This window comes from Pagrus pagrus (assembly GCF_965226575.1).
Source record: "Pagrus pagrus genome assembly, chromosome: 7".
Taxonomy (NCBI): Eukaryota; Metazoa; Chordata; class Actinopteri; order Spariformes; family Sparidae; genus Pagrus; species Pagrus pagrus.
This window is the reverse complement of record NC_140191.1, coordinates 22,903,146-22,930,840: the sequence shown is the minus strand read 5'-3', so window position 1 is coordinate 22,930,840 and position 27,695 is coordinate 22,903,146. Positions and strand designations below refer to the sequence as shown.

The 27,695-nt window shown below is 41.7% G+C and overlaps 3 protein-coding genes and 1 long non-coding RNA gene across 5 annotated transcripts; 2 read left to right on the top strand and 2 right to left on the bottom strand.

The window, feature by feature from the left end:
* Positions 1–3,347: 3,347 nt before the first annotated feature.
* Positions 3,348–11,332, bottom strand: elovl4a (ELOVL fatty acid elongase 4a). Its single transcript, XM_084357322.1, has 7 exons — positions 11,088–11,332; positions 9,997–10,079; positions 9,014–9,201; positions 8,707–8,787; positions 7,676–7,847; positions 6,298–6,425; positions 3,348–5,463 (listed from the first exon to the last, which is right to left on the bottom strand). Exons 2-7 carry the CDS (start codon positions 10,061–10,063, stop codon positions 5,131–5,133), a joined length of 969 nt encoding a protein of 322 aa, XP_084213448.1. The 5' UTR covers positions 10,064–10,079; positions 11,088–11,332; the 3' UTR covers positions 3,348–5,130.
* Positions 7,856–8,330, top strand: LOC311259919. The gene is made up of 2 exons (XR_014622958.1): positions 7,856–8,125; positions 8,173–8,330. It is a non-coding gene; the product is annotated as an uncharacterized lncRNA (long non-coding RNA).
* A 1,242-nt stretch (positions 11,333–12,574) lies between the features above and the next one.
* On the top strand, positions 12,575–16,782 carry prelid3a (PRELI domain containing 3A). Of its 2 annotated transcripts, XM_084356561.1 has the most exons (7): positions 12,575–12,952; positions 13,384–13,552; positions 13,848–13,937; positions 14,088–14,158; positions 14,341–14,443; positions 14,626–14,702; positions 14,855–14,990. In XM_084356561.1, the coding sequence occupies exons 1-6, from the start codon at positions 12,921–12,923 to the stop codon at positions 14,695–14,697; spliced, it is 537 nt and encodes a 178-aa protein (XP_084212687.1). In that variant the 5' UTR covers positions 12,575–12,920; the 3' UTR covers positions 14,698–14,702; positions 14,855–14,990. The 2 variants fall into 2 exon arrangements, with proteins under 2 accessions (XP_084212687.1, XP_084212686.1); XM_084356560.1 differs by lacking the exon at positions 14,626–14,702 and having other exon boundaries at positions 14,855–16,782.
* A 508-nt stretch (positions 16,783–17,290) lies between these two features.
* fbxo32 (F-box protein 32) lies at positions 17,291–24,651 on the bottom strand. The gene is made up of 9 exons (XM_084356351.1): positions 24,402–24,651; positions 23,665–23,786; positions 23,259–23,308; positions 23,037–23,129; positions 20,505–20,598; positions 19,661–19,845; positions 19,391–19,573; positions 18,742–18,885; positions 17,291–18,601 (listed from the first exon to the last, which is right to left on the bottom strand). Exons 1-9 carry the CDS (start codon positions 24,512–24,514, stop codon positions 18,512–18,514), a joined length of 1,074 nt encoding a protein of 357 aa, XP_084212477.1. The 5' UTR covers positions 24,515–24,651; the 3' UTR covers positions 17,291–18,511.
* Positions 24,652–27,695: the final 3,044 nt, after the last annotated feature.

Here is a 27,695-nt window from a genome sequence, read left to right as displayed (position 1 = left end):
TGAAGGAGGCAGTTCTGCACAGATACAGACACATATACAAACTGACATATACAAATGCTGATGTAATCCTCTGAATCCTGTCTGTATGAACACATACAGTGCATACAGAGATATATACACGTTTTGCTTGTCTAGCTGTTTCTTTTAGTACGTATGCTCTGTTGAGTGGCGTGTGAGGATGTATGAAAGAGCGTAGTCAAGACCAACATTTGAATAAAGATAATAGGTGGGTTGACGTGAAACCGTAGAGAGATTACGCTAATGAGACATAAAACCAACACATAACGTAAGAACTGGCATACTGTACTTATGCTAAGGCTAAAGATGCTAAAAAGCCATTATAAAAGATGTTTAATGGGTTGCTGCAGGGCATTTGAGTGCTAATCCTATTTTATACAGTCAGTTGTGCCAATGCAAAAATTGTATTTGTCAAGCACAAGAGACTGGAGGGAAGGGCTTAAAACAGTTGGAAGGATACGCAGACACCAACCGAGGAAAAGGTTGCTGATGGGGTCGTGGTTTTCTGTTACTGAGTTGTGAAATTATTGCTCCGAGTTGAGGAATAACACAACCCTCATCCATGTAATACCCCTCTGCTGGTGGAGGCCTCTCACTCATAAACTCTGCAGGAGGGGGAGAGGGGGGGGTTGCACACACATAGAAATGTGTTTCTCAATCCTCTCTACCTATTACACAAGCACAAACACACACACACACATGAAACCACCCACTCTCACACACACTGAAACACTGTTTAATAGTTTATTGCGCCGGTGCCATTTCACACATACCCAGCTGATTCAAAATAACGCGATTGCATGGGATGCAGTGGGTGGGGGTGGGAGGTCTTTGGGAGGATGAGGGAGTGAAGGGGGGTCAGACAGCTGCTGTGTACAGTTACCATGGAAACCTTTGTCTATGTGGAGAATTCGACAGGGATGAGTGGTGTTATAGATTCAGTTTTAAGATGTTATTCTCTTTGAGGCTACCAAACAGAGATTTGCCTTTAGCATAGTTATGTTTTTTTAAAGTATATCAGACAAGCAACTTCTGACTCAAAACATGGCGGGCGTAACCCCACCCTGTATCAGAATCATTTTGATGCTTATTTGCTATAAATGTGTGAAAGGTAAGGGGGCTTTTATAATGATGTTAAAAATCTAATCATTTAATAATTTTAACTGGCAAAGAGACATAAATGGTTTAAAGAAATTACTCTCAATATGTCTATATTGGCACCAACAGTGAAGGACTCAGGATTCATTGTGAGTAAAAGTATTAATATATATGATATATGTAAAATACTTAATTGCAAATAAAAGTTATTCAAATTTTTTTGGGCTAAATCTTTTTTGGCGAAACGTACTCAAAGTATGAAAAGTAAAAGTACTAAATAGGCTGAATGGCCCTTTACAGAGTGTTAAAATATAGAATGCTATTTGATTATAAATATAAATATAGAATGCTACTATTTGACTGATGCATTAACATGCAAGCAGTGTTTTAATGACTTTATCCTGTATTTATTGGGTATTTTAATCTATGACAAACATCATTTAATTTGTTCATCTTATTTTTGTCTGTAAAACCTTGAAGGTAGTTTCAGCTATCAGATAAATGTTTTCATTAACAAAAAGTAAAGTATTTCTATCTCAAATGTGGAGAAATATAAAGGTGGAAGTATAAAGAAACAGAAAATAAAATAAATATTCAAGTAAAGGTACCGTAAAAATGTACATTAGTACAGCACTTAAATAAATGTACTTGCATGTATGTTTCTTTCTAACAGCTTCAATCCATTTTATATCTACTTCAAACCCGGGTGGAGTGGAAAGGTTTTGATCATACAGTGAGACAATAGCAAACTGATAACCAGAAGGCTCATCATTTACAGATCCCCATCAACAATTTTTGAGAGATTATATTCTTCTCCTCATATCATAAAACTTTATGAAGTTCTTTATCTTGAGGTGAAGTCATTTTCATAATTACAGTGGATGGTTCAAAACGTGGGGAGCATAGTGAGCATACTGTATCATACAGTGATGCTGATGCACTGTAATGTAACCATGGTGCCCTCTAGTGTCTCAAACATACTCTGCACATCTGTTACCAACGTTGTCTTTTCACATCCACCCTTTTTATTCTCACTCTATATCGCTGACTGTAGGCATAGTCAGGTGTCTTGTCAACCCCAAAAGTTTTCAGATGACACTGTGGGTATACTTTATGGCAATGACATGGCTAGCAGTACAAATAGCAGTTAAATTATTTGTCACTCAGGTGTGATAAATACAATTTTTAATTGAATGTTGGGAAGACCAAAGAGTTAGTCATTGATTTCAGAAGGAAGAAGGAGGAAGGTCTTCCCAGTGATAATTTAGGGGAGCAGATAGAGATTGTCTGGTCTTACATATATCTTGGTGTCTACCTAGAAGTTAAAGTAAATGTAACTGGAAAAAGAACATTCTGTATTCAGGAAGGCTCAGTCAAGAGTATTATTGAGGAAGTTCAGATCATTTAAGAGAAGTTCACCCAAAAATAAAAATTCAGTCACCCCCGTGCTAATGGAAAGTTGGGTGAAGCTTTGTAGTCCACAAAACATTTCTGGAGCTTCACAGCAAAACAGAGCTGCAGCATTCTCCTAAACAGCTGAAGTGGATTGTTTTAAAACATAAAATGAAACTAGCTTCACGCAGCTAGTCCAACTTAATCTCAGTCTCCAGAAACCCAGAATTTCCAAACTAATTTGAAAAGATGTTATTTACACTTTTTATAGCCAAAATCTTCACTTTAGCTGCTATGCTAAAAGCATTAGCACTAACCCTGTCTGAAGTGGGTGCACAAGCTTGACCATGCGTCTTTTCATATCAGTTTGGGATTTCAGAGCTTGAAAGGACATGGATTACTCAGGGTGAGCTGTATGAAGCCACTGTATGGGGTTTGTTTTGTTTTGTTTTCTTAACATTTTAAATAAAGTCTCTATTTCAGTTGTTTAGGGGAATGCTGCAACGTTGTTTTGCTGTGAAGCTCCAGAAATGCCTCAGAAGATATTTTGTTCCAGCGGCGGTCAGAGTTTTTAATTAGAAACTTTTTGATGTGTTCCAGATCAGTAGCATCTTTCAGTTGTTAGTCATGTCTCCAATGGGTTTTATGGTGTTATTTATTTGTTGTGTACTTTGAATGCAATGTCTTTATTGTTTGTAGTCTGTGTGAGCTGATTTCGTGGCAAATGAGTTTTTCCCCACAGGGATTAATTAAACTGTCTGATCTAATCTTGTCTTGATCCACAGAGAATGTAAGACAATTTATATCCTTGTTAAAGAACCACGAAGTAGACAGCTCAATGAAGTGGCGATACATTTGTACTGTAGAGGCATTCAGTTTTATTCAATTTGAAGAGAGTTCAAAGTTATGACACTTTAAAAAAAAAAAAAAAAGAAACACAGAAGCAATGTGGACGTATAACTGTCCAAGCTAACAAGCTGGGAACATTCCCAAATGCGCAGTGTACAAAATATCACAATGTAATATGTACAACACAAAAAGAACACAAATACACAGACGAGCACTCTCAGCTAGATGGAAACTGGTATTTACATGAAAATAAATAGAAAGAACCAATAAATAACATCAAAATGCATTGGTTGATGGGTGACATAAAGCTGGATCTGCTGATATAGAGCCGACAGCTGATTCTATATACTACAGGCAGAGCAAAGTTATTCTTCATAGTGGTATAACATACGCAGTCACTATAGAGGTTCACCAGCTCTTTTTGTATATAAATCTTTATCTTTTTAAATCCAAGTTTGTTCCCCCTGATAAAGTTACATTCAAGCCAGCTCAGGACACGGTTTAATAAGCCTGAAAACATAGACACGAAAAGATATTTGATTGGATATGGGATGAAAGTAGCGCTTCAGTTAGGCTTGGTTGAGCTTGATAAAAACTGGCTGTTAGCTGCTTCTGAATTCTCCGTCAGTACGAAGGGAACCCAGAACGCCACCGCTTCTCTGTTCGGCACACAACGTTTTCACCGGCATGTAAGACAAACGACCACATCAGAGAGGATATGATATAAAAAGACAGGTAAACATCTGCAAAGACAAAACTCCACCAGCTTGAGAACATCATCAGATCCATCATTTCTCTGGATAATATTCATACTTTTCTTCTCATTACATACAAGTAGGGATATACAAAACCTGTTACAGTTGTATACAGAAATAGAAAATGTGACCCTTGTATGACCTCCAGTAGATGATTGTCCCATCATAAACCAGTGATGGAACGATCCCATTTGAAGTCTCGAAGGGTTAGAAATCTATTTTTCTCTATTTCTATGTACCTCTTACCTCCGGAGATTGATTTATTTTCCTTCTTTAGAGTTGTGCGCTAATGGGGTGAAAGCTCAACAGTGAAACTTGAAATAAATAAAAAATAACGGACAACTCCATGTTCACAAATAAGTGGATAACTGCAGAGGTGTCTATTTAGCAAAACAACTGTAAACCCAAAAATCTCTCTCACGTAACATCAATAATAACTTGAGGACAAAAATGACATGGTACTGTACATTATCATCGGTTTTATATCTGTAAAGGTGGACAAAGAAAAAAGATATTAAACTGACATGTTTGTGCGTGTGTTCTGATGTGTATTCCTGTCTCGATACAGCAGTGATTGCTAATAACAATGATATATAATCTTTTTCAAGCAGCTCAGCGCATTTAATGTAGCTTTCCCAGCGTGCCAAACGGGCCTGGTAAACTCTGTCTCAGGCTCAATTTTAGTTGCTGAAAGTCACTTTCTGAACCAGATCTACGGTACTTGGCACCACAATAAAGAGAGGGAATACTAAGATCTATCCCGCACCAAACGCGACTGTATTTTGGGTTATCTTTGAAGACCTTTGACACCTCTCACTAACAGAATGATTCTCTCTCAACACAAGCCTGTCTCATACTTTATCTACAACAACTCAGATCATGGCTTAAATAAACACATCACACCTTAAAGCATCCATCCAGCTAAATCTTCCTCAAATTAAGTCTCTCATGTTTTAGCACGATCACCCTAGAACCCAAGGCCCTACCTCACCTCTACCTCTCTCTCGCTCCTCTTCCTCTAATCTCTTTTAGCCCTTCCTTTCCTCTTTCTCCTGCCAGAGTTCTCCTGGGGCTTCTCCTCTTTGCTCCCGGTCAACACTGCTCCGTTGGCGGCCTTGCTGAGCCCGTTGAGGGTCCCGTTAGAGAGGGCCTTGCCTGCTTTGGAGGAGGAGGTGGAGGAGGAGGCGTCGCGCCTGGGCTGCTGGCGGCGGTAGGTCTGGTAGTAGAAGTTGCCGAAGAGGATGATGAAGGTGATGGCGTAGCAGATGAGGGAGTAGTGCATCCAGTGGGGGAAGTCGCAGTTGACGTAGAGGGACAGGGCTGTGTGGCCGATGGTGACGTGGAACTGGATCTGAGACGCAAAGAAGGAGACGAAATCGCATTTTTGCATCATATAACTGTTTACCACTTTTCAGAATGGCCAAGATACATTGTAAGATGTGAGGTAAGATTAACCTTCTAAGATGTGTTAAAGGATAACTACCGTTTTTCACAACCTTGACCTTATTTCTAGCAAAATATATGATCATTTACTCACCCAGATAACTTTGGTGTCATTTGAAGTCGTTCGGACGAAATTAGATCCGGTGTAGCGCCGATATATCCATATAATGCGAGTGACGGGGCATCGACACACAGCCTCTATATAACGCATTATCTGCCACGAAACTGGTTCATTTCACGAATATTTTGTTACGATATGCTAGTGCTATTCCCCTCTGAGTCCGGGCTCGTCTGTTGTCAACATCCGGGGTCAAACTAGCAGTAGCAGCTACAGGTAAAGAAGCCGGGCTGTCGCGGGTGCGCACAGCTCAGAGCAGCATCTTCCAGGTCAGAGGTAGTAGGTCAACCTACAGACCCTGGATGTTGACAACAGACAAGCCCGGACTCAGAGGGGAATAGCACGAGCGTATCGTAACAAATTATTGGTGAAATGAACTAGTTTCGTGGCAGATAATGCGTTATATAGAGGCTGTGTGTTGATGCCCCGTCACTCGCATTATATGGATATATCGGCGCTACACTGGATCTAATTTCGTCCGAACGATGCCAAATGACACCAAAGTTATCTGGGTGACTAAATGATCATATATTTTGCTAAAAAATAAGGTCCAGGTTGTAAAAAACGGTAGTTATCCTTTAAAGGAATACTTGAAATCTGCCACACAGTGAGGCAATGTCTTACCATCTGGATGATGGTCAAGTACTTCTTCCACCACAGGTACTTCTGGATCTTGGGTCCACAGGAGGCCAGGCCATAATACAGGTACATCAAGACGTGGATTGCTGCGTTCATGTGCGCACCAAAGAATGCTGCAAAGAAAAGAAAATTACAACAGTGATATTAGTTTTGTTATGCCAGTTGTGGTGCTAGAAAACTAACAGTTTTGTTACACACATTCGGTTTTTATAAATCCTTTAACTCCCAAACTGTGAATACTTCACATTATTGACAACAATTTTCAACTCCATTTAAGATATACTATGCAGGACTTTCCTAAAATAAAAAAAAATCAATGTATAGACTACAAAAACAGCCCTTCTCAGTCATCACTTATGACCAGAGCGTGTGGTGGTGTCTGTATCTGCAGAGACGCTGCCCTTTGCCTGTATTTTCTTATCCTCTTAAGCCTTTGTTGTGTTCAGGATGTTTCTGGGCGTCAACCTCGGCCTGTCATGGATGTATAAAGAGCAACGGCTCTGCGTGTCTGTTTGATCGAGGGCGGGTCGGGGCTACAAACACACAGCAGAGAGGCAAACAGTGGGTAGGGTGAAGTGTGCACTTTGGCTGCAGTCACACAAAATCCGGAGGGTTGTGAAGCTGTGGGCGCGTGTGCTTTAGAATATAACCGCCATGAAACAATCAGAAAAGGTTTCATTTCTCTGATTCACTGCTTTGTTGCTCCCTCTATTCATTCACTCTCAAGCTTGGGCTCTAGCTGCTCTCTCTCTCTCTGATGGCTAGAGTTTGCCCCTCAACTGTTGAGCCAGGCGGAGGGACAAACTTTGAATGGTGTGATTACAAACAGCACCCAACAAATCCTGCGTAGTATACCTTTAACACAGAGATTAACAAGAAATGATTCAGCACTGTGTTGGATTATTATTTATCTACGTCTTTGCAATATGTTTCTCATACTGATGGCATGGACGAATTATGACACATGACAAAGGCCCCCTGGGCACAGACATGGACTTGGTTTGGGACCAGGAGATTAAAAAACATGACCCAGAAATGCCTAGATTTGACTGAGCTCTTTGACTCTGCATGGCTTCAGGGCCCCTTGACACCTGCGGGCCCCTGAGCCTGTGCTGGTGGATCCATTTTGTAATCCATCCACGACAGGGAAATAAACGAAAGCCCATAGCTTCCACAAAAATGGGAAAACAGCCGCACAACTTATGGTACACTGTGGTACATTGTGGAAAGCACAGTATAGGTGATTAGCAAAGGAAATAAGGGGTAAAGATCACAACTATTTTCATTGTTTGATAACATCTTTGTAGGCACACATAGAGCTAAAAGCGTAAAGTAGAGCTCTACTGTAGCATGAGGTACTCACACTGTCCTCCTGCCACCCACTTGATGCCGATCCACCAGAGCGTGAACATGGTGCAGTGGTGGTAGACGTGCAGGAAAGTAACCTGGTTGAATTTTTTCCTCAGGATGAAAAACACCGTGTCCAGGTACTCGATGCCCTTGGAGACGAAATACCACCATAGAGCTCCTGCCACCTGTCTCAGACAGAAACATGAGAATTGGTTTGAAGGGAAGAGAAGGCAAGTGCAGGTGGAGGAAGGAAACACAAGGAAAAAAGAGAAACAGACAGTTGGAGACGTCGAGGAGTTGAACCCCAGGAGTTACCTGAGGCCGACTCGACTGCGTCACATGTGTAACTACGTCATGGAGCAGAGGGAAGGAAGGTGAAACTGAACACCTTCAGTGATCCCTCTTCCAGCTCGCACTTTTTCTGATAACAGAAGCACGGTCCAAATGAACAGAAGCTGATCATGTTTCTAAAAACCAGTTAGACTGGAGCTTCACTGGCACCCTTACCAGGGTTTTCTTAATTATTTGTAGAGTAGTGTTACAGTAGAGCATGATACGTTGTTGTAAATTAGTAGAGGTGTCTTGTTCCTTTTGGTAACAAATTACTGCACACTTAGGCTGAACGATATGGTAAAAAGAATAAAAATGAATGTGATCATATACAGATATTCCAGTTGCAGTATGATTTGTGATCGGTGGAAATGATCATTTTTGCATTACAATTCTCATTTTCAATGAAAATACTAGTAAAGTCATGATGGTGCAGCATTTGTTGGGGTCTTAACTGTACATTTTGTTATTATGCTGTTTTGTCATTTACTTTACCTCTATCAAAGTACAGCTTCTCAATTTGGATATAGCACTTAGCCATATTGCTATTTCAATAATACCTCAATTAATTGTGCAGCCCTACTGCACACACATAAATCATATGAAAGTAAGTTACATAATATGCCATTGTGGTAAATGCTCCATTTCTATTAATACAACTGAGTGTGTGCGTGTGTCTCTATGTGTGTGTCTACAACCTCCTGCAACACTCACCCTGACTTCATTGGGATCATCTGAGTAGTCCACAGGTTGACAAATGTAACTGTAGCTTGCCGCCCGCGCTGCCATAAACAGCTAAAAGGGAAAAAAAAGAACATCTCTGTTGAATCACTGATAATAAATGGACAAAGACAGAGCCGCACAGTGAGAGGGACGACAGAGGGACAGAGACAGAATGAAGGCAGAGAGCTTTTGCCATATAGCGATATCCAAAATCTAAGACTCTTGTCATGATCATAATATGATATATAAAAGATACTGCCCAGCCCTCGTTTGAGATAAAAGTCCAATAATAACCTACCTCTTTAAAGATAAAGAAGTTGAGGAAGACCATGCTGAAGTTGTAAACAATAAGTGTTTTGCGGAGCTGGAAGGGCTCTCTGTTCTTCATGTATTTGGGCCCCAGCCAGAGAAACAGCAGGTAGGAGGTGCTGATGGCCAGCGTGGGCAGGGGGTTGTCCATCAGAGGCCATTTCTCCACCCGCTTGTCTGTGGGACAGAGATGCTCGGAGCATTACATAACTATTCTTACTGTTCGCAGCACACTGACACAGTGTGGGTGCAGTGTCAGCTTATTTAAAGAAGAGTGCAGGTCAAACTGGTGCCGAGTACAGACGGCAGATTTTGTCCTGAGGTGACCTGTCTGGAGGTCAGCTGGGTGTCAACACCATTGTTTAATGGTTCACGTGATACTATCAGAATGTTATGTGTGTGTGTGTGTGTGTGTGTGAATGTATTTTATCCTGCGAGAAGAAATAAACTGTATTCATCCCAACAATATTTTTCATTTTATTGATTTAGCAGATGAGTCAAAACTGATTCCACTTTAGATGCAACAAGCCTGTTTCTGACTGAGTCTTTAAAGGAAGAACATAGCTGAAGATGTACAAATAGTGTATACACACAGGAATGTGTATTAAAGGATGAGTTCACCCAAAAAATGAAAATTCCATGCAGCTTGTCTGGCGCAATCCAAGTCTCAGGAAGGATATTTTTACTTAATTTGGAATTTCTGGGCTTCTTTCATACTTTCATACATTTTAAAAGAATCTACTTCAATTCTTTAGGAGAATGCTGCAACACTGTTGTACTGTGAAACACCAGGAACATTTTGTGTACTAATATGAAACTTCACCCGACTTTCCATCAGCATGAGGGTGAGTAGAAAATGATTACATTTAAATTTTGGGGTGAACTTATCCTTTAAGTCACTTTTAAATCACCATTCTCTCTCAAATCTCTTACACTGACTCTCAGACAATACAAAAAATACAAGAGTATTACCTGCAATAGTTAAGGTCCATTTGTAGAACTCTATGGTGTCATTAATTAAATGTGTGACAATCTCCATGGCTGTGGCCGATGACCTTAAATTAAAAAGACAGGTGTGAGAAAGGAGGCCTCTGAACTGGCAGCTTTTATTAAACACAGCCGGATCCACTGAGTGAGAGATGGTGTCAGCATCCAGGAGATCAGTAACCAACATCATCACCCCGACCAGGCTTATTTCTTTAAACTGGAACATCATAATAATTCCATTTTTAAAATGATTAATCTAAAAGAAACGGACCCAGGCCAACAGACGGCCAGCTGTAAGCCTATAGGGGTCTGTGGCCCCCATGAGGCCATGATAGGAGCTATAGGCTTCATTGCGCACAAAGGCTGGGAGCACCGGCCGGCAGAGCGCATGTGTCAGCAGATTTTTTTGGCTTGAGCACGACCACCAGCCAACCTGGTGGCCCTTATAACGAGGAGGGGGGTTGCCTCGTGCCCCAATTTGACGTTGAAATGGGTCACCTCCTATGTAGTGGCAGACTGACGCATAGGCTGGTAAGCAGTGGAGTGCACAGTCAGACACAGTGTGATTTAATGATCCCATAAGGATGACGCCCCTCTCTCCCCCTCTCTCTCTGTCACTTTCTCTCTCTCTCTCCCCGCTCTCTCGCTTTCTCCCCCCAACCCCACCCCCCCAGCCTGGAGCGGATCAGGCGCTGCTGCAGCATCTGGTCCTGCACGCGTTCTCCTCATACAAACTGCTCTGATAAAAATGATTAAAAAAAACCTGCCCCACTGTCTGAATAAACATTTAACCACATGTTATCTTATAAAAGGCCTGGCCTCATGTTGATACAGCAGCATCGTTCACCATTTGAATGGCGGATTTGCATTCTGCGGCATGCAGTCCGGCCTAACGAGGCGCTCCTGTTATCAATATGATTTCTCTCAGCTGTTTTCGTCTCAGATCTAAACACGACCACTCCTCATAAGAGACATAACATCAACCACATGAGTGCGCACAACACACAGCAGCCCATCATATCGACATATTGGTCTCGCTTTCTCCTCCGTGCGAGTGAGGATGCTTATTACCTTACCGTGTCGGCGCTTTAAAGATCCGTCTATAATGACTTTCAATGCAAGGTCATGCAGTGTGCGTTATTCCGGCTCGTAATCGACTGAGCTTGATGTCTGTGAGTTGATGAATTGTTCCGTACACAGTGTGAAATAAACGGGCCGCCGGACGAGCGGCGATGGCATGAATTTGTCGTTAAGGGACCACACTGGCCTCCACTGCGCGTCTGCTCCACTGAATTCCTCCTCTGAGCCCCGCAGCGGCAGCGGCCAGGCAGAGGCAGTACACCTCACACTTCCGCTCACAGTTTCAAAATAAAACAGCATCAACGCATGCTCCTGCAGCTCGACAGAAAGTGAGAAAACAAAAGTACCTGATGTCTCAATATCAAGACATTAATTTATTATATTGCAATTATTTCGACAGCTATTGCACGATTAAAGCGGAAATTGTATATATATATATTTGTAAATTTCACTTTTATAATTCAAATGACGATGATGTGATTTGTATGTCTGTGTGAGTGACACAATTTACCTTTATCAAAAACTGCCAGTCTTGCAATTTGTATATTGACCATGTTGGTATTTTGTTGATATTTTCATTTATAATTAATTGCACAGCCCGACATTATATTATAATGTGTATCAGTAATAATACAGCCAGACGTTTCATCTGTTAAATCCTTAGGTCTAAATCAATGTAAATTCAACGTAACAATTGATAAGTTTATCTTTTAAGTATTTAACCGCTGAGTGTGGGAGCTCATGTTGTGGCGATTCATCATCATCAAGTCTCCAAACAAAATCTTTTTATTTGAAAACAGTCTCAGCGTGTTTCCGGCTTGCTTCTCTCTGTCTGTCTCGAGCTTGACGCAGCTCCGCTCCTTCGGTGACACTTGACTGCTGGGATGATGGAAGGATGCTACGCGCATGCGCACAGATGGAGGCGGATGCAGCTGCAGCAGCAGCTACTTCAGCTTCGTCAAGCCTGACACACACAACCAGAGTACTGCAGGCACAGCAGGGCTGTGGCTTTCAAAATAAGACTGTAAAACTAATCGCCTAATTGTACTGCACTATGGTGAACATAACACGTTATAAGTGAGTCAGTATCGATCTAAAATAGATAAAGAACCTGGTCTATTGCATTATGGTGCTTGATAGTCTTATTATAAAAGTGGCTAATGGATATAAGTAAGGGATATTATTGAATAACATAGCCATATTAATAAAATATAGAGGGCTTTATGAGTAGTCTAATAGAAGAGTGTGTAGTAGCCTATTAAAGTTATTTTGATCCCCAGTGGTTCAAACGTTTAAACTAAACTCTACACAGAAAAAGCCCCTTCTTAAATCTTTTGTAAGTGCCTCTTGCTGATGATTCTTAAACCTTCGGCTAGGCTATATATCCCATCAGACTTTTTAAAGGCTGAGGATGATGTCGGTGAAGGGAAGTCGCAACCACAGCCCACTAAAATTGTTTTGTTTTGAAATTCCTGACCGGATCTCCGTATCTCACTCCGTCCGGCTCGACACCTGGTGGCTCCGCTGGTGCACCGGCTTCTCTCTTGTCCTTAGCTGCGCCGATTTATTTGTTGATATCTATAAATTACATGTTTTCTGCCTGTTCCTGTGACGTCAGCAGCGCACACTGACTCTCCGCAGGCTTTCTGTGCGAAGAAAGGCGGAGATGCGCTCTGTGGACTCGCTTCACTGATGGTCGTGAGCTTCCATCAAAGGCCCATTTCTATGATCACTGGAGCTAGTTGCTCATATGAAAATGGTCCGGTGAAGTACAGCGGCGGGTACCGGAGGGTTTTACAGCGATTAGGGTCAGGACTGTCTCTTGAAAGATGAAGATTTGGAGCACGGAACATGTTTTCAGGTTGGTCACACTGGGGGTTATTTTTCAGAGTGTCCATGAAGGAGAGTGTGCTGGTCTGTCGTTGCAGGACTAGGCTGGTGGGACCTTCAACTTCATTAACTGAGTTTGAATGCATCTACATGTAATTCAGCTCTGAAGCTCATGATTATATGATCGTGGTCAGTACAGTCCACCTGCTCTGATGGTGAGTCACTTTATGAGCATTAACATTAGGAGTCAGCCACAACCACAGCCTTCACAGTCACAATCCTGTCCAGAGAACCACATGTGAAGTGTTTATGGTTGATTCAGCCTGGTTTAATTACCCTGTGTATTGTCTTAATAAGGACACCATAACACATTCCTGTACACTCTGCCAAGTTATCAAAAGATGACCAATAGTGAAATATGTTTCTTCCCCTTCATGTTCTTTTGTGCTGTTGTGTGTGCAGTTACCCCTGGGAGACGGTGATCAAGGCTGCTATGAGGAAGTACCCAAACCCCATGAACCCAAACGTGGTCGGGGTGGACGTGCTGGAACGCAATCTGGATGAGGAGGGACGCCTGCACAGCCACAGACTCCTCAGCACAGAATGGGGCCTCCCGAGCATTGTGCGAGCGGTCAGTCATCAACACACACACACACTAAAATGTGTAGAAATATATGGGCATAAGTTGCTCTGTCCCACATTATGCTCATTATCCGCTTCATACTTTCATACTGTCCATTGCTGCAGCACCTCTATTCACCCTCTGAATGCTCAGTTTTGGTGCCTCTCTCTCACAGGCCTGAGGAGGCACTGACACTTTTGATACTGTCAAAGTATTTATATTGGACCTAGACCTGCTTTATGATCAAGAATGACAGGCTCCTGCTCATGCTGCTGTACTTACTGTGTATTATGTGGTTTGACAGATACTGGGAACCAGCCAGACGCAGACGTATGTGAAGGAACATTCCATAGTCGACCCAGACGAGAAAAAGATGGAGCTGTGCTCAACAAATGTAAGTTCATACCGAGTCCATCTATTCACAGGTATTACTGCTCTTCATTGTAATAGCAACCTCTGTTTCTAAATCAATAATGTGCACTGTGTTTGGATCATAAGATATCAATGCTTCACATAAATGAGAGAATGTACTTTTTATTTTCAGATTACTCTCACCAACCTGATTTCAGTAGACGAGAGGCTTCTTTACAGGCCGCACCCCGACAACCCTGAGGTGTAAGTACATCGTGCGGTTCATTCATCTTTGCATTTCACCCGTGAAAACGTTCCTGTGTATGGAGTGCGAGTGTAACATTGCGCAGAGAGATAGGAATGAGTTAGACCCTGTGTTCTTACAGATACACAGTGTTTGTCCACATCTTACAGTAATCATACTGTCTCTCTCACCTGCTCCCCAGCACCGTCCTCACCCAGGAGGCCATCATCACAGTCAAGGGAGTGAGCCTAAGTAGTTACCTGGAGGGGATGATGGCGAGGAGAATGTCAGCTAACGCCAGGAAGGTAACGACACACACATATTTATGAGCTTATTTGATCTTTTGCATGTTGTCTGAACTTGAGGAATAAAGATATTGCTGGAGATTTCTTTGCATGTCTTCTTACTGGGACTTTACTGTCAAACATTCCTATTTCCATTGGTGTTCACCTTCTTTAATCTTCTGTTTCTCTGTGTGAATCTGTAGGGTTGGGATGCTATTGAGTGGATTATTCAGAACTCTGAAAGAGAGAACGTACCTCTCTGTGACGTTTACTAACTCTGGTAACTTCTTCTCTTTGCTCTCCTTTGCAACTGTGTCCTTCAGTGTTACCAGATTATTTATAAGAATGGAACTTTTTTTCTCTTCACAAAAGTTTTGATACAATTCGTGTATTCATGTGCCACATAATGCTCAGTGCTCTTCTGTTTTGCAGCTCTACAGTGACGACTACTTGCCCTGGCTACACCTCATAAACCACCGGGGATTCTCAGCATCTCGAGATCCTCTGCAGTTGGTACTTACACCGTCTGGGAGGTTTTGTCGGGTTCTCACCCCACACCGCCTCTCTCACCTCTGGAGTAAATGCACTGGAAGTTCAGACGGACAGTGAAACGCTGCCGAAGCTGAACGATCATCAAAGAGTGTTAAAAGCTGGATTTAAGGGTTGTGGGTCCACGTCTGGTAGATGTGGCTCAATGCTAAGTCAGTACTCGATAACCCATTAACAACAATTCTAATGAAGGCGAGCGAGGAGAACGGGACAGTTTCCCTCTGCTGTCAAGGGGGCTGCATCAATATCGTGAACCAACCAGACTACACTGGTTTGAATATTACTCTTCCACATTTCCTTTGCTCTCATGTCATATCTTAGCAGAGGAGCTGCAGGGGAGGAATGCACGAGGTTTACGCACACAGTTTCTAAAAAAAACGACGTATGGTACGATGACAATATGCAACAAACTTTGTTACTTTTATTTGAACTGTCTCCTGTCATGTCAAACACTGGCGACTCCTATAGCAAGAGTTCATGTCAACAAGTTGTTACTGGTGCTTATCATTCGTCAAGACGCACAAACTGTAGATGGGGGGGGGTATTCAAGACAAGAGCTACAACATCACTAATGCAGCTTTAGATAGAAATTAGAAGAAATTATATTGTTTATCTCTGAAAACAAAGTTGGGAATGTACCGTTGACATTGCCTTCTTCTTCTGCTGTCACAGCAATGAAACACTGGCACCATTTAGATGTAAAATTAATGTGCAGTATTGTCTTTAGCCTGCTGATTTGTATTTGGCTTAAAAAGGAAGATTAGGATGACATGTTAAGTGAATAAAATGGGTGGATTCACCCATTTATATGGACTTAAATTGGTGCCTGTGTGTTATAGCTTTGACAGCAGTAAAACACATCCATGCCTTTGACAGTCTGACACTTCATGCTTCCCAAATGTTGAACTGCTCCATGAAAGCTACCTACACACCCTGAGCAGCAGGGCAGTACTGTATGTGCAATGCTTCAGTGGGAGTTGCACACAATTACAATTACGACTTATGTGCTAAGTCATATTTCTTGGTAATATTTGAATAATATTTGTAAAAAATATTATTTATTATCAAACATGGTGTCCATTTTTAGCATTGTTTATATTGTCTGAGTGTCATGATAAAATAAGTTGCATTTGCTTTATTAATTTTAACTTCAACTACTGAAACAATTAAAACAATTGTTGGAGAAAACAATGTCTTGAAACTTGTGGTCACTGGTTTTGTTGTCGATCGAGTTCATTGCTAGACAGGAATATTATACTGCTGACAAAATAACGCCCTGGAATTATTTTTGGTTCAGTGGAGAAGATCCAATTGTATTACAAGCAGGATTCCTACACCTTTACCATAGTCAAATTCAAGCACTTTTAAGTATTTTCAAGGTGCATGTTCAAGGTTTTCCAGCAAAATATATCTGCGGTAAATGACATTTATATACATATTCTGTAATCTGTATATACTCAAAATGACACATTAAAATCAATTTAAATGTGCTATAAACAACCAAAATTTCACTGTTCCATTCTACAGAAACATGACAAATTACACAAAAAAGTGTCAAAAATGTGTCACCTGAATGTTAGTACACTTGGCCTGCTACATAATCTAGTTGAGCCTATATAAAGTTTTGTAAGAGTAATGATGTGTGAAAATATTACTTACGAAAAGTGAAAGTCGCCAGTATGATTAGTACTTGACTAAAGATATAGAAGTATTTGATATCAACTGTACTTAGGTATCAGACATATTCTGACAATAAATGTACTTCAATATCAATTACATGTATACATTGTATATTATAGGTCAACCATCGGCCTGGTTGATTATTGGATCAGATATTCAGCATCTGTCTGATTATTAGAATCAGCGTTTTTATCTGATTGCAGATAAAATAAATGTATTTCAAAATGTGCGACTGACTCTGATGAAGCATGTAATCTTTAAAGTATCTCCTAACTACAGTTATCAAATAAATACTTAGTAAAAGTACAGTATATGACTCCAATGTGTTGTGGACTGGAAGCAAAAGTAGCAGAAAAGGGTCGTACTTAGTTACATTCCATCACTGTATAAAGCAACTAATGAAATAAAATCATAGCACTTTCCTGTACCACTGTACAAGTTGGGTGAGGTGTTATCCAATACCCATACCAATTTCTTTTTTAACTACCACCTTGCAGTTCATCATTTTGTCCAATAGAGGGCACAAGCCTGCTGTTAGCAACAGGCAAACCTGCAGAGCAGCTCCTTCACCTTCAACAAGAAACCAGAGTACAACATTTAACAATTAGAGAACCCAGAGAAGTAAAAGGCAGACAAAAGTTATTCTCTTTCATTTATTCCACAGAACATAAACAGAACGCATCGCATAGCATGTACATCAATCCTCACTGTCTGAGCAGTGACAACAGAAAGTCAGGGTCAAATTGCACCTTCATACCATTATTTGCATTCCTTCAAACCCAATAGAGCAAGCTGAGCCACTTGCTAGGATCTTAATAAATAAATAAGTAAACTCAATTAGATGTGTGTTTTAAAAAAATCATGCAGGAGGCTACAGAAAAATAACATCTCAACTTTGGTATCAGAGCTTCAAATCTTAACATCTGCTGATAATGCTAAAAAAAACAAACAAAACAAAAAAACAAAAAAAACAGCATCGGGATCTGAAAAGATTGCAAACAAGGATTAAGCTGTACCGGTTTCAAGTTTTATGATAAAAGGCACACACCATTGTTATATTATTGACTTTGATATCTTTGGTAATACTGCACTCAGGTGCTATAGCTATAGCAGCCACAGCAGGAACATGAACACACAACTCATTAAAAAAGTCATATCAAATCTTTATAAAAGTGAAAAACAACGAAGAAAAATAGAAAACATACTGTGGTGTGACAACATAATGAACAATTACTGACCCCGTTGCTTACATTCATTATCCCTTAGGTACCGCAGCAACTCAAGATTTACTCCTCTCAGTGCCAAACACAATATTACTGCAACTTTGCATCCCATCCCCCCACCCCACCCCACCCCCACCATGTGAGCAGGCCTTCTAATATATTAAACAAATCGCAATTTCAAACGTCAAACAAACAAGTTTGAATAATCTTCCTATTTCCTGTGTTGGAAAAACAAACAAAACGAAAAAATTAAATAAAACCACATTCTTCATATCAGGAAACACAAGTGTGCACATCAAAGGTCAGGTTTACTTTGAAGGTGTCATTTCACACAGCACGTTAAACTAAGACTAAACTCTGACAAGTGTTCCCTTTATCCACCTACAGGCCGACTGCTCCGACATCTCTCCTCCTCTCGGTCACATTCACTCACTTTCAACAGCGAACTCTCCCAGGAGAGTCTGTCCTCTTTCAAAAGAAACATGATTGCATAATTGTCCCGCTGCCTGAGCCCCCTCCAGTCTTACCTCAACTAAAATACACATCCAGGAATTGATAGTGCCGTTAAACGAAAAAACAATATGGTACACGTATATGTACAGTATGTACAGTCAGTTCATCTGGATTTGTTTTGGTATCAGAAGTTAAAAAGGTTGATAAAGTCTTGAGGGGAGAGGGACATGGTGCAACTTTCTGGGTTGTTGGCTGTGCAGGGATGGTTTGTGTCCTGTGAAAAAGAAAAGAAAGACACACACAACAATCAATATTACATTTTGCTTCCGTTTCATCTTCAAAGTGCAGCTTTACGAGCAGGTCTCACGTCCACTTTGATCAAGTGCAGAGTGAAAAGCGAGAAAAACACACTACCTTCCAGAAGAGGATGTGGCAGTGTGTGCAGAAGTGCAGGGTGTCACTGTACTCCTCTCTGTGAGGGTAGCAGCGGCTCAGCTTGAAGTACATCTTCTTCCACTCCAGGTGACCTTTATCTGACACCATCAGGCGCTTTCGAATCTGAAGGAGAAGAAGAGGAACACAGACTTTTAGACACAATCCGGGGAGAGAAAAATACTTTGAAATATCTACTTTAATCTTAGCTCTCATGAGAATGTCTTTCACACCTCAGTTCACTACCTCACACAAAGGTGGAGGTTTTACTAGCATTAGTGGAGAGAGTATTTTCTCCCAAACAGAAACTCAATGTAAACCTGTTGGGAAGCTATACTGTAACCTAATTTAACATAAAGCCTGAGACCTCCTCACTTGTTATCAAGTGCATGCTTTGGAGCCCGCGGCTGCTAGGTTACCACTCTGCGGCCTCCGCTTTCCAGCAGCAACTTGTTTATCAGAGATGCTTGACCTCTTTATGGAGTGATTTTAATGTTTGTCAAGAAGACTGCTCCGTTATCTCATTTTACCTGAGTATGTAACCTGGAGGTCATGTGGAGCAGTGATACAGTTTACAATGAGGAAAACAACTAGAGCATATTAAAGGGATCATCCACTGATTTCTACGTGCCTGTCTGTCTGTGAAGTGGTACTGGCAGAGTTTCTTCCACAGCAGCCGGTCCTCAGTGAGCGCCCCCAGGTCAGGGCACACCTGACCCAAGCTCACCAGGTCCCTGCCGTCTGACAGACGCTGCATGATGTTCAGCTGCAGACTGACAGGCAGCTCGGTCAGGGTCATGCCTGTAGATGTGGGCTGAAGGGAACAGGAAGCAGAAAAAGTTGTAAATATAACAGGAACTTGCATTTCTTGCAAGTCCTCAAATTCTCGTTTGGTCCTTACCCTGTTGATCTGGATGCTGTCCAGCTGCTGCTGCCACTGCATGATGTTCTCCATGCGATGCACCCAGATGTTGATGTTCCCCACCAGGACCGACTTGCCCATGTCTTGAACGAGACCACACAGCGAGATGTAGAGCGACTGCAGCAGCTCCTTGATGGGCCGGACGTTCTGCTGGTCATCGAGAACTGAGGAGGGGATCAGGAGAGATTCACTGAACTCAATTTATCGCTGTGATAATAACCTAGAAAGTGTTGTTTAAAAGCCTGGGTGTCACAGAGTGATTAGTATCCACCGGGCAAACGGCCAAACGCTGATTTATCGTGAGTCATCGAAAAAACACATTATTAAACCAAATGTTTTGGAGTGGCTGTACTCTTCTCCTCTGACGCTCATAATATTTTGCCAACAGGTTTCATAACTCCACCTAAACAACCTGAATCTCTGTTTAGCAGAGGGAACATTGAGTTTACACTGTGGCTTGCAGAGGAGTCTGGTGACTGTCAGTGTTTTTCACCGTGCCATTAAAGCACTAAATTTACTCCCAGGCCTCCTTCAGATGTGGTCAGGGCTCATTTCCTCACCTATTGGTGCAAACAACCGCGCAGGAAGGCTTAATCATCACTCTACTTTAATTATGTGCGTTTACGTCTTTGAGGAAGATGAGGAGTCTACTCCGTCTTTCTAACAATAAAGAAAATGAAATAGACTGAATGGGTCTGCATAGAAGAGGTACATGCGTGTATGTCTGAGACCATAGCAGAAAGATAAGAACCCCTGGAGGCATAAAAGAGAGAAACCGAGAGGCACACTAGTTGAGTGTCTCTTGGAGAGCGACGGGGCTCACCTTTCTGTACCACTCTCTCCAGAATATTCATGTAGTTCTTCTGCGCCACACCGCTGAGCGAGGGGAGCTGGGACTTGGCGATAAGCTCGAGGAGCTAGAGCAGAGAAAAGAGACAGAAAGAGAGAAACACAACATAAATTTCAACCCGTCAGCCGCAGAGACTCTCTGTTCCGTCGCCTCATTACTTAATGTTTGCTATGCTGCATTCTTACAAAGGCACTTGCAAGCATAACAATAAATGCTGCCTAGAACAAAATCTGGAGACATTCCACTCGGTCATTACTCTCAACTGATGCTGGACTCAACCTCCATATAACAGCATTCTTGGCTCTCGGTCTCTTCAGGGGGAAGAAGCTACTGGAAAGGTGCTGGACAGCAGCCCGGGCTGTCGACAACATCAGCCTCCACAAACAAGCTTTTAATCATTTGACTCCTGATCCTCCTGTCATGTGAATTAGCCGAATCATTTGACAGAGAGTGCGTGCACTTGTGTGTTCATGCCTGCTTGTGTATGTCTGCGAGGGTTGTTGCTTTTGGCTGGCGGACAAACAGCGGCTTCCAGGGTGGCATGTCTGGCATCTAACAGATGCCGTGACATCATGGAGAAACTCGAGTTCTCCCCCTTGCTCCATTCTGACCGGAGCATGTGACCTGGTTATCAGATCATTATATTACGGGGGTACATTCTGGTGAACTGGAGGGGATACTGAGGGCGATTGAAAAATGCAAGTTCATCACTAAAGATAGCACCGATGTCTGAAGCATTCAGACAAATCCTAAATCTGGGAGTCTTAATAACGCCCAGCTTTAGACTAAATTACTTCCCTCCTACATCCTCATCCTCTCCCTCAGTTTTGACCAATTTTAAGCTTCTTCGCTCCCTCCTGGCTCCCTTTTTTCATTCTTTCCACCTCCATTCCTAAAACCTAATCCCATGCCCCTCTTCTTTTAGCAGCTCATCAAGCGTTCCTCTCTTTGTAGAGCAGCCGGGCAGAACAATGTGCGTTTCCGTATCTACTTTTAGCCCCCGCTGTTCGCTAAACTGCACTTCATACCTTGGCGTGCGGCTCTCACTTTTCCACAGACACAGAAACAGTATCAAAAGTGCTGTATCTTCTTGTTTTGATAAAACGGCGCTGCTGAAATGTGTTCATTTTAGGTTTCTGTCTCCTTGAAGTAACCTCCATGAGAAAAGAGAGGCCGCTCGCTGTCTCTTTGTGGACGAACCTGATCCGTGTAACTGAGAGGGAGTTAAATGAACCCGCAAATGCCATCAGACACAACCAGTGAAGAGCAGTGACCTAGGACACCGTGTCCAGATGAGACGCTAGTGTTACACAGCCGTATTGTTCTTTGGGCTTACCACACTACACTGCACTTGTTAGCTGGGGCCTGCACTAAAAGGTCAATCCAAAACTTCAACAGAGACAGACACATATGGCCAACTCTCTGTGGAAAGTTAAGTTTGAAAGAGATTCGAGATAAACTTCGATTACTTGTGGAATAACAGAATATTTTGTATTCTGATGTCTCAGGGATATTATTATGCAGATACGTTATGCTTTAGATAAAAAACAACAAAACAGCCTTAAAACATGATCCTCGGCTGAAACAGGGAATAGCTTTGTCTCCCCCTAATCAATCTTGAATTGGTACATTCCACCGCATTTATCAGGACGGCTGTTAAACAGGAAAGATTCAGAGAAATCCAAGTGAAAATAGTGGCATGGGATGAGACAGAAATGAGAGCAGGAGACACACAAAGGGCGGCCTGAGTCTGGCAGAGACAAGCTTGTGTATGTGTGCTTGTGTTTGGGGGTCTGAATCACCTGACAACCACCGGGTCTGGTTTCATAAACCCCTGTCGGGTGGTCGCACCTCACCGCACAGCTGTCACCCCCCCAGCCTCCCCCCTCCCACCAGCGCAAGGAGAACACGACCACATGCAGCCCTCGGCTCACATGGGAGCACATGTGGGAGAGCTGGTGTTTGGTTCAGTCCGGTGACACTTTAATGGAGAAGACAAGCTCCAGATTATCTATGGATATCTTCTATTGATAAAGTTATAATGAATGTTGGCGATGTCACACGATCCCCCCTTTCACAGAGCCATTTGGCATCCCTAGTGAAAATACTGTGATAGTTATTAGATGTTTTAAAAGGTCCAACATTTTCAGGTGCATCAGTTTTACACTTCTTATATAAAATGTGAAGTGAACAAATACGAATTAATTTTAAATACAGCTAAATTTAGGGATGCCAAATGGCTCTAGAAATCCAATTACACCAAAATGTCATGCTATGACACACTCCTACCCTTACACACACACACACACAGAGACACACACACACACTCCCTGGGTTGGTATCATTGCCATTGAGAGACCCCGGTCTGCAGAGCATTGATAAGAGCCTGGCAAAAGCCTACACACCCTCTTAACCTTAACCCCTTCTCTGCCAAAAACAAAACATCTCCTATTAACAAAAAAGGGACAGAGGAAACTGGAAGAAAATAAAGAGATGAAGACTCACTCGGACGACGTAATTAAATCTCCTCGTGTCCTTGATGGCGCTGCAGAAATCTAAGCGGTTGAAGGCCTCTCCCAGTGTACAATATCCGTGGCGCTGGGGGAATTTAATTATCAGGGTATTAGATTGCGATCCTCGGCAGGAATATAGAGTTTTCTCAGCATGTTTACATTAGCAATGATGATATGAAAAGTTGATGTGAAACTAAATGAGTTGGTTTGTTACCTCCTTGGTGCTTCCTTTATGAACATAAATCCACTTTTCCCTGTGGAAATCTGGGAGAAAGCAGAATGTTTATGTTAGTGGCCTGCCCTCATTAAGCAGCTCATAAGCACTGTGACAAATGCACACGCACACATCACAAATGAGATACAATTTTCAGCACAGTTATTGAAATAGAGTTTATAAAATGATGGAAAATTAATCATAAACAATATTATTAGGGAAGAGTTCCCCTCACGCACGTTACATAACATCCTCAAGAGCCCCTCTGGTTCATATTTTTTGTCCTGAACCGAAGGTTGGTGTATTATTACGTGATTTATAACCCCACACATAAAAATAACAAAATGTTATCCTTTGCATATTTATACAATAAGCCAGCCTGTGTGGTTCTTTCATTGTGACTCACAGGGGACCTTGGTGTTGTTGTTCATTAGGTCTTTTTTCCTCTTCTTGGCAGCCATGTCGTAGCTGAGAGAGAGCAGCAGGTTCTCCTTGTTGAAACACTCCTCCTCCTCGGCTTTGCAGAAGCTGGAAAAACACAAGCACCCATATTTCATTAAAGGCAACATTTCACCATTTTATCTCAGCACACGGTCCAGGCCTTACATGCAGCACTCTTTTCAACGTTGTCTGTACAGAGACCACAATCCAGCATCAAAACAAAAGGGTTGAAACTCATTTCTAACTTCCGCTGTTGTGCATGTGCTTTATCTGTAACCTCAGGCCAAGGTAAAGGCTTTAGAAGTCAGTGTGATCATTCTGGAAAGTGGACAGCCTCAACAGACGTTTGTTAATCCACTCACTTGTTGTGAGGTTATTAATAGCTTAGTGATTAGCCTGGAAAAGGAACATGGGCCCAGCAAAACAAAGACAGTCAGGTTAATGAAATGGAAACAACATGAAGGTGCAGGCCTACTGTCTGCCTGTCTCTCCTTCTGTCTGTCTGTCTGTCTGTCTGTCACCCTGCCTTTGTTCATAATGCTGTTTTGGACTTCCTCAAAACACCTCCTCCCCCTCTTCCTCCCTCCATCCTTCTCTAACTACAAACAAAACAAAGTGATGGCGCACTTTAAGACTTGCGCAACTCCAACACTGTTGTGATGGGGACAGCGACATTTCCCAGCACTTGTTTTGCACACCAACCTCTCCACGGAGACATTGTTGTTTTTTTCGTCTGCCGTTGTCTTTTTCCATCCCTCCTCGGTTTTAACCCAACTCTGACCCGGTGACCTCCAGTCCTGTCCGAGGAAAGGCATCCCGCTTCGATGGAGACGAGTTGAATACACGTAAAAAATAAAAAAAAATGTTGGAAACAGTCCCTGCTTGAGATGTTAAGAGGTATCCCTTCTTGAAAGCGTTTTGTTCTGGTCTACTGTTGACATTGCGCAGCTCTTCTTATATCCTCAACTCAGAACCCGGAAATACATGAGCCCCGCCCACTTTGGAAACTTCCCTGCAACACGTGGCTTTGTTTATCAACTTGAGCGTTGCAAAACGTCTTGGAGAGAAGAGCAGAGGTAGCAAAAGTGTTCATGTCATGGAAACACAGGGACAGATGATATCCAGTATCTTCATTTCGATGGATTATAACATGATGCATGTTTTAGAAAAGCATTTTGTAAATGTTAAACAGCTCAGGAGACAATTATGTAACTGTCTCTGCTGTGAGCAGTAGGCTTAACTTCACTCTAATAATGGACTTATTTTAAAGATAGTATATCAAAAATAATGCTGCTTTGTGTGTCAACTTCACAACACTTTCAGGGAGAAATACTGTACTTCTTCCTTTACTACATGTACTGAACAGCCATAGTGCTGTACAGATTATCAGACAATGCCCCTGGGCACTGACATGTGAAAGTCCTCCCCCACCCATATGCTTCCTGCCTAAGACCAGCAAAGAGACACAAATAAACTACCAATGACAAAATTATATTATTGCTGTTTTGTTTTGTGTTTGTTTAGCATCTCTGTTCTCATTTTTCATGTCTTTGTAGTTTTTATCAAGTCTCTTTGTTGTAGTATTGCATCTCTTTGTAGTTGTTTTGATTCTCTTTGTAATTGTTATTCTTTATTCTTCATCATTTTTGTTGTTTTGCATCTCTTTGTAGTTGTTTTGAGTTTCTTTGTAGTTGTTTTACCTCTCTTTGAAATTGTCTCATGTCTTTTTATTGTTGTTTTGCATCTTTTTTTTTTTTTTTTTTTACTTTTGTTGTAGTATTGCATCTCTTTGTGTTGTTCCAGTCTTTTGATAGTTGTTTTGTGTCTCTTTGTGTCCACTTTATACTATATGTAACTATATATCGCCCAATATAACAATAATTGTCACACAACAGTTTTTAATGGTTAATGCATTGTTGATGATAAAGGTAATTACTGTTCAGGAAGTGGTTTGCTCAGGCTTATCACTGCTCGCTTTATGTGACTGTAAATATAAAGTGGAGAAAAAAAACATTTCATCCTCGCAGTAACATGGCTGTAAAGTCCCCTGATTCTTAGTCACTCACACTATTATAAATAGATCAAGTTGTCCTTCAGAGTATTGGGTTGCATTGTGGACTGCGTGGGAGTGTGTGTGTCTGAGGGGGTGGGGGTTACCATTGTATTTAAATGTTCCCAAAACAGCACTAACTGATCCTTGAAGACTGGATGAGGGTATTTTGTTTATTTTGGACTGTACCATTCAAGATAATGTATAACTAGGTCTGTCTAGGCCACTGGGTCAACTCTTATCAGCTCAATTAAACACATGACATCTTTCTGAGGCATTTGGGAATAAAGTTCAGTGTTTATATCTGTTTGTTTATGGCTATAATAGTCTTTCTCATGAGGCAATTACCATGAAGTCGATTCAAAATGTAAATGTTTCCATTGTTTTGGTGAAAGAGGTGTGGTGTTGTGTATTGGATTTGTCATCAGCAGGCAGAAGAATGATAACAAAGGCATCAATAAGGAAATGCTGTCAGTGTCTCACCTAAAACTAACCCAGGCCTGATCACCGATGTCGTGTGACTGCAGATGTAAAGGGCTTAAGTTCACTTCCTAAAACCCTGCAGCATGAGAAACACTTTGTGTTTTCATTCTCAGTACAAAGCTGTGTGTGTTTGTGTGTGTGCGTACATGTGTATCTCCATGTGAGTAAATGAGTTTATGCCTACATGTCTGCACAGAGGCAGTGAGAGGGGGGATTTTCAAGGTTCTCATAATTCATGACACACTATGCAATCTGCCAAAACATGTCAACAGCAGCAGCACATGGTGCACAACGAGTATGCGAGTGTGCAGTTCTTCCAGGAACCAGCAGGCCAGTGTTTCAGCACATGAAGTGCTTGTGTTGGGACACATCCTGTGCATGTAGCATGATCGAACTCGCTTGGCTGCTGTGGTTTTTGCTCTGCAGGCTTATTACTGTTGATTATAAATCACCCCCTGGTGCTATGAAGTTATTTAACATTTTTTGTTGATTGCTTTTCTTCTCATCCTCTGTTCAATAAGTTACCTTTTTGTGACATTCACAATGAATGAAGTATGGAAAGTGTTTTTTCACTCAGTTTTATTGAAATCACCGAATACATTTAAACATTAGCGCATCGTTCATAACAGATCTTTGATTGTTTATAACAGGTGCATCTGTGGCCTCATGTCTGAGGTTTTGATGTGTAACACCCTGATGCATGCAAAAGGTCAAAGAGCTCCACACACTCCGCATGTTAAAATCTGTCAACAAGACGTCACATGAGAATTGACCAATGCACACTATCAGATAGAGTCTAATGAGGTGTATTTATCATGACTTACAATTGCAGCTACTGCAGAAGTGAGCCGCACTGAAATAGATCAACAGTTCCCCATGTGGTTAACCACACAGAGCCAGAGCGGTGTTTGTAAAAAGTGGAACTTAAAAGCTGAAAACGAACTGCTGTGTGAACTACAGGGGTATACAGTAACGTGCATGAGGTAGTGAGTCCCCAAAGTCTAATTAAGTCTATTTTCAGAATAGGCCAAACTACAGGATGACATGGAAAGTCCCAGCAACTGCTGGGTCAGTCTGTGACTCACTGACCGACTGAGAAGAAAACTATGACCTAAAGCTTTAAAGAGTTTATTCAGTGGATCACAAACAATGATGAATCAGACATGCTCGTGTTAGTCCAGCTAGTAGGAAGATAAATTAGTTTATGCAGCTCCTATGCTAACAAACAAAGATAAAAGTCCTAGTTTTGAGTTAAGGCCGAAGATATACTTGTTTTTAGCAATGTTTTCAGGTACACATGAGGGCTGGCTCGGGCATCCACCACGTTGTTCCAGACTGTAATATATCACCAACTGCTGAATAGATTGCCATGAGATTTTGCACCAATATTCATGGTCCTCAGAGGATGAATCCTACTGACATTGGTGATCCCCTGATGAGGTTTATATATGTGTTGCACTACT

Excerpts from the sequence above, each read along its gene's own strand:
- elovl4a (XM_084357322.1), bottom strand. The coding sequence starts at position 10,063 with ATGGAGATTGTCACACATTTAATTAATGACACCATAGAGTTCTACAAA. Across the intron at positions 9,202-9,996 it reads ATGGACCTTAACTATTGCAG|ACAAGCGGGTGGAGAAATGG; the intron begins GTAATACTCTTG and ends TCTGTCCCACAG. Across the intron at positions 5,464-6,297 it reads ACTTGACCATCATCCAGATG|ATCCAGTTCCACGTCACCAT; the intron begins GTAAGACATTGC and ends TTTGCGTCTCAG.
- prelid3a (XM_084356560.1), top strand. The coding sequence starts at position 12,921 with ATGAAGATTTGGAGCACGGAACATGTTTTCAG. Across the intron at positions 12,953-13,383 it reads AGCACGGAACATGTTTTCAG|TTACCCCTGGGAGACGGTGA; the intron begins GTTGGTCACACT and ends TTGTGTGTGCAG. Across the intron at positions 13,938-14,087 it reads TGGAGCTGTGCTCAACAAAT|ATTACTCTCACCAACCTGAT; the intron begins GTAAGTTCATAC and ends TTTTATTTTCAG.
- fbxo32 (XM_084356351.1), bottom strand. The coding sequence starts at position 24,514 with ATGCCTTTCCTCGGACAGGACTGGAGGTCACCGGGTCAGAGTTGGGTT. Across the intron at positions 23,787-24,401 it reads AACAATGTCTCCGTGGAGAG|CTTCTGCAAAGCCGAGGAGG; the intron begins GTTGGTGTGCAA and ends GTGTTTTTCCAG. Across the intron at positions 23,130-23,258 it reads ATAAAGGAAGCACCAAGGAG|CGCCACGGATATTGTACACT; the intron begins GTAACAAACCAA and ends AAATTCCCCCAG.